Source organism: Netta rufina (assembly GCF_964035555.1).
Source record: "Netta rufina genome assembly, chromosome: 26".
Classification (NCBI taxonomy): Eukaryota; Metazoa; Chordata; class Aves; order Anseriformes; family Anatidae; genus Netta; species Netta rufina.
Window position 1 is genome coordinate 2,634,984 of NC_140150.1, and position 12,819 is coordinate 2,647,802.

The window sequence follows — 12,819 nt, forward strand, 5'->3', positions numbered from 1 at the left end:
TTGTATCATCTCTTTATTAAATAGGCCTCTTTGATTCAAACCAACATAATGGAACTGGTCTGCCAAGTGTTTTATGTATCTGGCATAGTATTTGAGGAAGAGAATTGCATCAGGTTTTTTATGTTAAAAAGTCATGAGTTTATATTAAAAGTTAATAAATAATTTTGAGATTGTTATTTTGTTAATCTCAATCTAACATAGGTCAGATAATGTTTTGAGAAAGAGTGAAGACAACAGAGGTTTTGTTCTATGATTCATAGACCTGTTTTTTACAATTTTCAATTTGGAAAGATGCTTTTCTTCTATTGATCTTTTGGCAGCTTCACCTTTTTTTGCACTTCATGTTGTTTAAACTTGTGACTGTTCTGTTCAATTTTCAGGAATACCTTGATAGTGGCTGGAATTTAAACAACATGCCTGTGATGGAGCAGTCTGTTCTTGCTCACATCACTGCAGACATATGTGGAATGAAATTACCTTGGCTATATGTAGGAATGTGCTTTTCTTCATTTTGTTGGCATATTGAAGACCACTGGAGCTATTCGATTAACTATCTGCATTGGTGAGTGAGAGGGATCAACTCAGCCTGAGAAGTAATCTCCCTTTTATTCACCCTTTCCTTTTTTAATTAATGGACTAAATCCAGATTCAAAGAGTTCAGACTGGAATAAACCTTACAATTCTATAATAACAGGCTTAAATTCGATGCAATGATCCCTGCATTTGAACAAGAGGTCATATTTTGGAAAGAGACATCCATTCCCAGTTTTAAAAAAATCCATGAGAAATGCAGCAGATGCTCCATCAGATGTTTTATTATGCTCAGTGTGAAACTAAAAATCATGCAAGTTTTTTTAAAAACCATGTAGCTTCAACTAACAGTCCTAGGCTCCTGCATACTTTTTGTCTCTTAGATTTTTGTCATAAATCCTCTCATCAAGCGAACACTTGTCAATTGTAATCAGGACATATCTTTGCCATCTCTTTGATATTCTAAATAGGTTGAACTTTTTAAACTTCTCACCTTTTAACAGCTTTTCTAGAGATTGAATTATTCAGAATTGTCACTTTACCTGAAACCTGTCAAGTTCTTTTCCTTTTTTTTCTTATGTATTCCATAAAAATGGTAAAACCACATCCCAGCCACTATTCAGTAGGTAGTTTTTTTGGTCAGTTACTCAATTGCTGCTCCTTGAAATAGCTTCTAATGTAGCACACTCTGAGTAGTCAGTGACTTAGATGGCTTTCTTTCTTAGTATTTGGCAGTATTAAAATCAATTTTTGAAAGAGATTAAGTAACTGAGTGATCAAGAGCACATTGTAAAAATGTTCTTCATTGTCATTTGTCACTTTTTTTTTGGTCTGGATCTTCTGTCAGTCTGAAAGCTATGGGATTTTTGGATCAAATAAAAATTTTCTCTCTTCTAGGAGAGCTTGCTGGGGAGCTGGAGTGGTGGTGCTTTCTGGATAACTTGTGCTAATTCACACTGGTATTTGCAGTCAAGGCCAGACATATACATAGGTGTATGCATGTATATGTGCACACGTGTACATACATCACAGACACTGACATGAATGTCTTTTGATGTCTTCCCTTCTCCTTTGCAGATACTCTTCTGTATGTCCCTTCAACTTACAAGCTTACGTCTGTTTTTTGTTGTTGTTCCTTTTAGCCTACTTGAGAACAATGTGTAGTTGGGGTTAATAGTGTTCTTGGCCGAAGAAGTAAGTTGTAATGACCTGCTACTGGAGAGACTATGCTCCAAACTCTGAAGAGGCTTCAGAAGGCAGGACTCATTCTTGCAAAGTACTGGGGATGGGACATTCTTCTTCAGCGTTCTCATGTGCATTGAAGTAGCTTGGTTCCTAGTACATTATAGTAGATAGTCCCAAGTGAACCAGGTTACAGTAGCAGACCTTCAGGGTTGAAGGAAATAGTTTTCCTACATGGCTGTAAATCCTGTGTTAGTTCTTGAAATGGATAAAACAAGAAGAAAAAGAATTGCTTCTGATGATGCTTGCAAATATATAAATGATACGAATGAGAGGAAGAATTGCTAGCATTGATGCCAATAATACTAAAGGCAGGAATGTGGAGCTCTCTGGTGGCAGTGCAGAAAGAACTGTCGCCTTTATCCATTCCTCAGCTTGCTGCCTTCATAAGACTGAAACCTCACACATAGTTTAGAGTTTTATGTTTCTCCACTATCTGTTCTCTTTGAGTCCAGAAACCCCTGGTCCCAGTATCTTGCTGCAGGTTTAGAACAGCTCGTAACTGCTTGTCATCCAGTACTTGACACTGACACCTATCCAGCATTGGGTTTACACAGGACAGTTTTTAGTTGGATCTGTGACTACTCTTCGTGAACTCATGGAATTGTTCCAAGGTGATGGTTGAGTCCTGGGCCACGTAATCATTTAGTCACTTGTGTATTAAAGACTCTACTTATGCCACTCCTGGTGATATTAATATAGTTTTACTTCCACAGTCCCTCCCACTTGCTGTTTTCTTCACCATGATAGAGGTGCTGTTTTGAGTATAGGAATAAATTCCTAGATATGGAGAAAACGCGTTTTGAGTCGTCATCTCTTACTCTCTTCTTCTGGAATTCTCCCAGTTGTTTTATGATTTATCGGAGGAAAAGAAGGGAAAAAAGTACTGGGTCGGCTTTATTTTGCCAGCTCTTTAGTAGTCCTGGGTGAAAGTGATTCATCTGTTTTCATTTCTAAATACCTTTTCTAACATCTCTCTTTATAAGCATTTGGGAGGCGTTTTCATCTCTGAAGCGAGCCAGCTTCATTGTAAACCTGAAACAACATTTGTTGGAAAGCATCTGTGTTACCTTGATTTTCTCAACTGGCTTGCAGTGGTTTAAACTCTTGCTAAAGGTTCTTTGTTCCTACTCTGGATATGAATTTATTTTTTTCCTTGATGTCTTTTGCTTCTCTTATAGTTACATAATATGGAACCTTAATTTCTGCTTACTATGTGTTGCTTTTATGGCAATTATGACCAAGACAGAAAGAAATGGCTTTGGCTGTTAGATCCAACAGGGAATTTGCGTTCGTAGTACACAGCTTACACAGTACACAGCTTAGATTTTGAAGTTGTGCTGGAATCGACAGAACTTCACTGAGGACGTCTTTAGTCATGTGTTGCTCTCCCACCCCACCCCCTGAATATTTAAAGTATGCACTCAGAAATGTAGGCAGTTAAAAACTTAGGTTTGAAGGAGGGATCTGCATAAAAAGGGAAGGTTCAGGAAAGTGCATATTCTTTACATTCCTTCCCGGTGATATACTCTTCTTTTGACATGGTGTGTTTAAAGCAGGAGACTGAAAATGTATCTTACAAGATTGTTTATATTTAACTTTTTTTAATAATCTTGCAGGGGGGAGCCTAAAACGTGGTATGGAGCCCCAGGTTATGCAGCAGAACAGCTGGAGGATGTAATGAAGAAGCTTGCTCCAGAGCTATTTGAATCTCAGCCAGATCTCTTGCACCAACTTGTCACCATAATGAACCCGAATACTTTGATGGCCCACGGAGTGCCTGTATGTTGTTGGACTCCTGTGCTACTCCCCCAAACCCAACCCTCTTTCATTTGCTCTGAATTCTACTTCAAAGTTGATAACTGAAACCACTTTTATTACAGAGATGTTGTGGTAGTTTCCATGTGTGTTGTATCTTCCTTGTCTAGTGTAATGTGCCAGTATGAACAGATGGGCAATGGAATCATTGCTTTTGGAATTGCTTGGCAAACTCTTCTCTGGAGATCCACCTTAGTGTATTTCTATTTCTGTATCTCAGATGGAAAGTGTAGTCATGACCTTTGAAACAATGACAGGAGCTCTTCGTATGTCAGTTTAATCAGACCCATTTTTTGGGGCATAGAGTTTCTGGCAAGTGGCCAAAACCTGTTCTTCCTTTGTATGTCATCCACATCCTCTTATTTTTCCTGGTTAAATTCTCAGCTATTTTAAAAACATTTTTCATCAGTTTCCATCATATTCCATATTAGACTTTTCATGGGAATTATGTCCCTTTACAACTTAATTAGCTTTTGACTAGCTGACCTTGGGACTTAAAGGAAAATCTGGAAAAAGCGGCACGATTTACAGTGTCTGCTGTGATTTGATAGAGTTCAAAATTTAAAGATGCAGGAAGATGATCCACCTGCTCTCATGCCGGTTGTCTGTCACTAGAAGCATTAGATTTACAGCAGTGTATAAACTTTTGAGTATGTTCCAAATTTCTCTTCCCTTTCAGCTACATGTTGAAGAGAGTCTCACCTGTGCTTTACCAGTGTAACTGTCAACAGAGCTAAAAGTGCAAAAGGCAGACAGCTGATACAAAATCGCTCAGAGTGCGAGTATGGCTGAATGAAATCCCTGTGCTTTCTGGGGTTTTATGTGTTACTGAATGCCAGTTGTAATTCATGGGTTTGAAAGCTATATGAGGTTACCACAGAAGTAACTGGGAACTGGAAATCTGTATTCTCAACATGCAGTTCTGTTCAGTTTTGACCTAATGGTTGTCTGTCTTTTCTCGTAGGTTTATCGAACCAATCAGTGTGCTGGAGAGTTTGTGATCACTTTTCCAAGAGCTTATCACAGTGGCTTCAATCAGGGTTTCAATTTTGCTGAAGCTGTGAACTTCTGCACTGTTGATTGGGTATGTTCCAAAAACAGTATTTCGTAAAGTGTGCGGTTCCGAAATTGTTCCTAGCTGATGTACACCTCTAGTGCACATCTAGATCATGAATCCTCTTATGATCTGCCACCGCTCCCCCAAGTGGTCTTAGCTATTCGTAATTGTGACCTATATTTAAAACCAACCAAACAACAAAAAAGAGACTAAAAAGGAAGTGACTGAAACTGAAAGTAACCTTTCTGCAGCACAGTGACTGTATTTTTATAATGTTTGGTTTGGTTTCATTTTTCCCTCTTGCTCTCCTGTGAGTTTTATACGGGACTAGCATGTAACCTTAGCATCAGCATCACCTGGGTCAGCACAGAGCCTTAAATTAAAGCAATGAGTAACCTGCCCAGCCCTTAATGAATTCTTAAGTCTGTCTGGGGTTAATTAGGGACTTTAATTGTTTGTGGAGTCAGTGATTTCCCATGGTGAAGTACAGTTGATGTGTTCTGTAAAACAGACGTATGGTTTGAGACTAAAAGTCCAGCTTGCCTTGCATCCTCCATGGTGCCCCAGCCACCATGCCTTTTTAACTTGTGTCTTTCGGAGCCTACTGTGATGTAATGATTTAGTTGCCCCTCGATATGGTCTCTTCCAGATGGTGTGTTCTCCCCTTAAGCCTAGCTAAACAACTGGCATTCACAGTGTCTGCTGTGAAGGAGTTGTAAGCAGTTCTGGTTTACAAGAAATCAGTGGGGGTCTTGACTTCTCTTTTATTTTACATTCAGAATTAGAAGTGTTGCTGCTGGAAGGATTTGTCTTGACCTCTAATCTGGTTAGTTTTGGTTAGCAACATAAGAAGTCGTTACCTTAATGTAATTTTCACAAAGAATTCTTTGTTGTTTTTTTATGATCTTTCAATGCAGCTGCCATTGGGTCGCCAATGTGTAGAACATTATCGCCTGCTACACCGTTACTGTGTGTTTTCTCATGATGAGATGATCTGTAAAATGGCTTCCAAAGCAGAGTTTCTTGATGTTGTGGTAGCATCTACTGTTCAAAAGGACATGGCTATTATGATTGATGATGAGAAGATGCTGCGTGAGAAGGTTCAGAAACTGGTGAGTTGTTGGAAATAATATTACAATGAATGAAGGAACATTGCAATAGTGGTGCACAATACATTCTTGTACTTCACTGTGTTGTCAGTGGTTTAAAGCTACATAGTACTTTCCTGAGTAGTAGCACTTGCTTTCAGAGGAATGCTTAGAAAAAGAACCATTTATCATGAGCCTTGTTTTATCATCTGCCATTTAATAGTGTTCAGACTTCTCTTTAAAGTATGTTCATTCTCTTAGTAATGTTGTCAGAATAGCTGATTTTTCATTAAACAAAATCTTTGTCTGCCTGGTTTTAATATCTTATTTCTAAACTTTATTATCCCTTTGATAAACTTAGCCTCTAATGTTTTAGTTTGGAATAATCACCTGTTTGTTAGACTTTGAAGTGATGTAACGTGCTCTTTTTCAGGGAGTGACTGACTCGGAGAGAGTGGCTTTTGAGTTGTTTCCTGATGATGAGCGACAGTGCTTAAAGTGTAAAACCACTTGTTTCATGTCTGCTGTTTATTGTCCATGTAAACCTGGATTACTGGTATGCTTGTATCATGTAGAGGATCTTTGTTCCTGTCCCACCTACAAATATAAACTGGGGTAAGCTTTAGATAGCAAATAACATTGGGTTCTGGAGATATTCATTATACATGTAGATATTGCAGACTAACAATCCAGTGCCTGTGCCGTTTTGTCAATGGTGCTAGTCTCAGTATTCTGCTTCTCACAGTCCTTTGCAAATAGAGTGCCCCCAAAACAAAGTGCCTTTTCTGTGCTCTTACACAAAGACATCTTCTTCTCAGCATTCTGCTCTTGTTCTATAAGGGCAAAAATTACTGGATAAATTAGTTTGCTTTTTTTATTTATAGCAACAATGTCATTGTCCCCTATATTACTTCCAGTCCTTGCAGAGTAATCTTTTGTTTGTTGTTAGCTTTCTTTCCTGCTGTCACATTTTTTTTTCCTGATATTTGTTGCATCTGTGTCCTACGTGAACGTAGCTTGTGTGCTTTTTGAAGTAATTGTATGATTTAAGTTGTCTTAGGTGGAACATGGTGTGGTCATGGGTCCTATATGAACCTTAGTGCACAGTAGGTTGTATCTGTGTTGTATGGGCCAGCTTATCTTGATGCCTCTCCCTGCCATCCTCATGTTCCTCCCCAGTTTTTGCTCGAGTTTGAATTCTGTGTTACTTCTAGGTACCGCTATACTCTGGAGGAGCTCTATCCAATGATGAATGCACTAAAGATGCGTGCAGAATCATACAACGAATGGGCTTCCAATGTTAATGAAGCTCTGGAGGCAAAAATTAACAATAAAAGAAGTAAGAATCTTACCTTTTGTTTGCAAAACGTAATTTTAAAAGGCTAATTTTTAAGTTTTTAATTCTTGAACATTAGCAAATTTTGCGTTATATGACAATGAAAGAAATTGTGTATAATTTTGTTTTAAAGTAAATACTTCGTCTGTTATAGTTCCAGAAATTATGCTAAGCTGTCCCTGTGTGAGAAGATTATAAATCACTTTTTCCCATTAAATTTAACTGAAGTTGAAATAGAAATATATTTAATGTGTTGTATTATTCAGCCGTACCATTTAAAATCCATCACAAACTTAATTATCTTAGTATCTTTACTATCTTAACTTAATATCTTTCCCAAAAGGTCTCGTCAGTTTTAAGGCTTTGATAGAAGAATCAGAAATGAAAAAGTTTCCAGATAATGACCTCCTGCGACACCTCAGACTGGTTACACAGGATGCAGACAAGTGTGCCTCAGTTGCACAACAGCTTCTTAATGGCAAAAGACAAACCAGGTAAATGTTATTACATGTTTGCAACAAAATTGAGTCATCAGACATAGATGCCAGTGTTCTGTAAGACTTGAGAAGAAAAAAAAAAGCTTTAATTTTTGAGTCATCTTTTACAGGGGAGATCCACCTATCTGCCATGCAATAAGTTGAACATCCTGAGCTTCCTATCTCTTCTTCCCCTCTGTTGAGCATCTGGGCAGTAAATTCTTTCAGTTGTTCCCTGAAAGGGAAAAAAATGGTGTGATATTTCTAGACAGAGCAACTCCCAACATGATACAGTCCCTTTGTGCAGTGAGAACTGGAAAACTGTCAGTGGCGCATGTGTCATATTCATTACACACTACGCCTCATAGAAAAATTAATTACCTTCACTTCCTGAGCTGATGTAGCGGGGCTCTTATATTAGAGGTCTTGAAAAAGAGTCAGCATTGTAAGATACTTATTTCCTTTTCTGTTCAGGATACTCAGACCTAGTTAATACTGGCTTGAGTTTAGAGAGGTTTTTAATACTAGCTAATTTGGTAACACTTATCAGCCACTCATTTGATACAAGGCTTTCAGGTAAAAATGAAAATGATAATTTCAGCTTAAAGAGGATTTTTCAGAAGTGCCTACGCAACCTGTGAATACAAAACCCATTCAAAATTGGGATTTGTTCTCTTTTGGTATGTGCATGGGGAGAGCTTACTACAATAGCTATTGCAACATAACTGAATAGTTTACCCACAATTGCTTTGTGTTCTGGAAAAAAGTCTAAGTTTATTCTGTAATAACTAGTGCCCTTCCAAGGCTGAGGAGTTGTTCCAGAATACTGTTTAATATGAAAGAGTGTTTGCAACAATAGTTTATTCTGCTCTTGCCAACATAAGTTTTCCCATGTATGTAAGCCCTAGGCTGCTTGGGTGCCTTTTGATTATTACATTGCCTATGAGTAAAATTCAATTTACAAGAAATTATAAGCAGATTTTTGAGAAGTTTAGATTTGGTTTTAGTGGCATAGAACAAATGTTACTGTGTGTATTTGCAGGTATCGCTCTGGAGGAGGGAAATCTCAAAATCAGCTGACTGTGAACGAGCTCCGGTTGTTTGTAAGGCAGCTGTATGCTCTGCCCTGCGTCCTCAGTCAGACACCATTACTGAAGGTAACGTGGAAAATTCTGGAGGAACGAATGCATCTTCCACATTTATCAGCTAGTGCTGATTATTTGCTCACGAGACGATCAGCACTAAAGCGCTTCAAGATTTGATTTTCAGAATTTGCCAAAATACTGCATGTCCCACTGAGGGGGTAATCCAAGGAAATGGACGTAAACTCTAGGCAGATGTGGTTCCTGTCTTAAAGAAGAGTCGCTTTGCTTATCTGAGGCTCAGAACCAGAAGATACAGTGCACCACTCCTGAACCATCCCTTGAATGTCCATAGATACAGGGTTGAGGGACCAGACAGTAATGTGTAGCTGTTTGAATCAGATCACAAGTCTGGATAACCAGTTCAACCCAGCTTTATGACTGTGGTTTTTGAAGCTTTATCAGGTCTAGAATTCAAATAATACAGTGCTATTTACAGTTATTTGTTAATAGCACCATAATTCTGTGAAGATACCTAATTACTTAAAAAGCAGAATTTCAAAAATGCCAGACACCCAAACAGACATCTGGCATCCTTCTTAATCTTAATGCTGACGTTCTTCAGCCTTCATCATTATCCCAGAACAAAGCCAGAAAATAGCACTGATGGAACACTTATTTCGCTTCGGAGCCTTTCGCTTCTTCTGAGTTTGAAACCTGTCCCTTAGTTTGAAGGTGTTTTGAGTGGAATTCGCTTGTATTATGATCCTCAAGCTAGTGGAGACATTATTTCTCAGGAGATGCTGGTATATACTATGTGTTGAAGATGCACTAAGTGTTCCAAATGTCAAAATAATTTGCTGGGCATGTTGTATGCTTGGCAACGTGATGCTTGCCAGGAAACTTACACTTAATGTTTAAGCTTACACTTAAATGTTTAAGAGATTTGGCAGCGCGTTTTCTTCTGTTTTGATGTTGAAATTTATATATTTCAGGATCTGCTTGATCGTGTAGAAGCTTTTCAACAGCAAAGCCAAAAACTCCTTTCTGAAGAAATGCCTTGTGCTGCAGAACTCCAGGAGCTGTTAGATGTCAGCTTTGATTTTGATGTTGATTTACCCCAGCTTGCCGAGCTGCGGATACGTCTGGAACAGGCACGCTGGCTCGAGGATGTGCAATTGGCTTCCTCAGACCAAAACTCTCTTACTCTAGATGATATGAGACGTCTTATAGACTCAGGTGTTGGACTGGCTCCCTACCCAGCGGTTGAGAAAGCAATGGCAAAGCTGCAAGAGCTCCTTACTGTATCTGAACACTGGGATGACAAAGCCAGAAATCTGATAAAGGCCAGGTAGAAGCTAAATCTTACTGTTGCATTTTGTAGTTCCATAAGCTATTTAAGATGGAAATAGTTGGCTTTGTGTCTGAAGGGCTTCATATAGTCCACAGCATAAGGGCAAATACTTGCCTGATCCTGAAAGGAAAGGGATAGAGGTGGTAGGTGTGACTGAGTGATTTTACATGCTGGTGTTGGCTTGCAGTGTTTGTGGTGCTCCAGTATGATTGGGCAAGTCCTCCTTTTGCCACAGAGGAAGGGTTTTAAGTTTTTTCTCTCCCCTCAGTAATAACACCTGTATTACTTATGCAGTGTTTGTACAGTAAGCATCGCTAGTACCAGGTGTAACATCATTATTTGATGTATACCTGAAATGTATTGCAGTATTTTACATTTTGAGCTGTTTTGTATGCCTAGACCACGGCAGTCGCTGAGCAGTCTTGTAGCAGCACTGAAAGAAATAGAGGAGATCCCAGCCTATCTCCCAAATGGTGTTGCACTGAAAGATGCAGTGCAGAAGGCCAAAGACTGGCTGCAGGAAGTGGAATCTTTACAGGTAGGTAAAATGAGCTGTTAGCTTTTTGGGGATCGGTAGTAACTGCTGTCATGTTAGCACACTGCACGCTCTGTTGTGTGCGCTTGGTGCTTCAGCATCCTGCAGAATTGAGAATGCCTAATGTATATCATTTTCCTGTAGCATCTTCTAAAAAACTTAAATCTCTTGATCCAGAAATACTCCTGATCAGACAACTGTCCTGGCCTTACATTTTCTCCTTTTTTGAATGCACCTATCTGGAGCATGCTCCAAACTGTACTGTACTGCAAGTGACATCTCAGCAAGACCTGATGCTATAGAGATTCTGATGCTGGTGGTACAATTGCCTATTCTGAGGCCCTGTAGAATTCATTTGCTGTTTCTACAGCTGTATCGTAGTGGCATTTCACATATCGTAGTGTTGAAAGGTATGGCCTCATTAAGCACGCTCAGTCTCAAAGCTGTTTCTTGTTCTATTGCTTATGGTCAGCTTTTGATTTCATAGATTAACGTACATGTAATTTTATATAGTTCTGCCAGAATTTGGAAATGGAAGTTAGTTGGCTTCTTCCTCCTTCACTGTTTCTTCCATCCCTTTCCATTTTTGAAACTCCTTCCAGCCTTGCGTGATTTCAGTTTTCATGTTTGCACTCTGAAATAAGTCTTTGAGTGAGCAAAAAAAAAGTATCCTCTAAAGAGAAAGATCTGTACAAGTCTTTACTTGGCTTCTGGGACTTCTCACTTGAAGACCTTTTTGACCTTTCAGATGGTTTTCTTTGAGGATCCAATTTCCTTTCATGTGTTTTCAGGTCTTTTGCTTATTTACAGTTCAGTGGCAGCTTAACTCTCCTTCCTTCTCACTGCCCACTTCCTTTCTCAGGTTAGCACTGTTTTTGTGCAGCCAGACACTGCTCATTCAAGCCCAAGTGAATAATTGTAGGCTGGACCATCTCTTTGAAGTGGTTCACGTCTCAGGCCTCGCAAGTCCTGGTGCAAGGGGTTGATGTACAGATGATGAAAGGGTTGGTCTGTGATTGCAGTTATGTCACATTTCGACATAAATGGCCAAATGATTTCCGAAGTTTTCGTTTGTTGTCATGTTTTTTCCATGAAGTGAGCTCTAACCTGGCAATAATTTTCTCAGGCCAATCTGACTTGAATTGGGATTTTTAATGAGTCAAGACATTTTTATTTTAAAAATATTTTCTTAGGCTTTAAATTTTTGAAGGAACAAAGTTTGTATTCAGAGTTCACTAACTTTCGAGGGTTACCTTGAGAAGTAATTTTTCTTGGTATTTGTTAATTTCATATTTTAGACTCTGAAACTTCTGCCTACTGAATATGGAAAAATGTGTTTGTATGTGCCAAGAATTTTTTGCACAGTTTGAGTCTTGTGTAAATGCCTAAGGTCACTGACTTGCTGACAGCTCATGGTATCTGTTGTTTGAGGTTGGCTGCTAGAGACGTCAGGGTTGTTCTGGATGAATGGTTCTCAAGTCCCAAATCACTGCCTATTTTAGAAATTACCTCTTGGTCCTGCTCTACTGCTGACCTTGGAACTCTGTTGCCTTAAGCATCAGTTGCCACGTGAATGAACAGAGGTCACTTTCAAGTGGCAAACTGGATATTTGAAATTCTTCTTGCTCTTGGCATACTGAGGAGCGGCTTGGATTTGCTTTCTGGGTCTATTTTGAAATTAATTTGATTTTCTACTGGGAATGCAGATTGTTAGATTGGGGGCTTGGCTATATTGTTCAGTCTTTTTTTTTTTTTTTTAACTGTCATTTGGTAATTTTTTTTTTTAACTTCTATTAGTTTTGTCTGTGTACTTAATGGCTAGAGTATGAGCAGCTCAAATGTTGAAATAATGGGTACAAAAGCGATGAAAGTGTCTAAGCAATAAATTCTCTATCTTCAGTTAATTTAAATAATTTACTGTGATTCATACTATGTCTTCTATACATCGAGCATTTCCTCATTTATAATCTGACAGGTTGGAGGTCGTGTGCCGGTACTGGACACGTTAGTGGAACTCGTCACAAGAGGTCGGTCTATTCCAGTGCACCTGGACTACCTGCTGAGGCTCGAGTCCTTGGTGTCAGAAGTTCAGGCGTGGAAGGAGTGTGCAGCTAACACATTTCTGTGCGAGAATTCCCCTTATTCTCTTCTGGAGGTAAGAGATCTCAGCTCTGGATTCATATTCCATATGGATTCACCATTCATATTACAGCAAAAGCACATCTGAGTTGTGGTATTAACTCATCAAATAGCAGTAAATATTGAGTTTTAGGATTCTATTACCTATCATAAAGTTACTT

The 12,819-nt window shown here is 38.9% G+C and overlaps 1 protein-coding gene across 2 annotated transcripts in view; it reads left to right on the top strand.

Annotated features, from left to right (window-relative positions):
• The window catches only part of KDM5B (lysine demethylase 5B), a 47,225-nt gene that overhangs the window by 25,940 nt on the left and 8,466 nt on the right, over nt 1-12,819 (top strand). For both annotated transcript variants that reach the window (XM_084302123.1, XM_084302124.1), the window contains 11 exons: nt 381-562; nt 3,393-3,555; nt 4,556-4,675; nt 5,566-5,760; nt 6,170-6,351; nt 6,951-7,075; nt 7,416-7,566; nt 8,591-8,705; nt 9,626-9,981; nt 10,384-10,522; nt 12,495-12,674. In XM_084302123.1, coding sequence (XP_084158249.1) covers nt 381-562; nt 3,393-3,555; nt 4,556-4,675; nt 5,566-5,760; nt 6,170-6,351; nt 6,951-7,075; nt 7,416-7,566; nt 8,591-8,705; nt 9,626-9,981; nt 10,384-10,522; nt 12,495-12,674 — 1,908 coding nt within the window. The remainder of the gene's footprint in view (nt 1-380; nt 563-3,392; nt 3,556-4,555; nt 4,676-5,565; nt 5,761-6,169; nt 6,352-6,950; nt 7,076-7,415; nt 7,567-8,590; nt 8,706-9,625; nt 9,982-10,383; nt 10,523-12,494; nt 12,675-12,819) is intronic.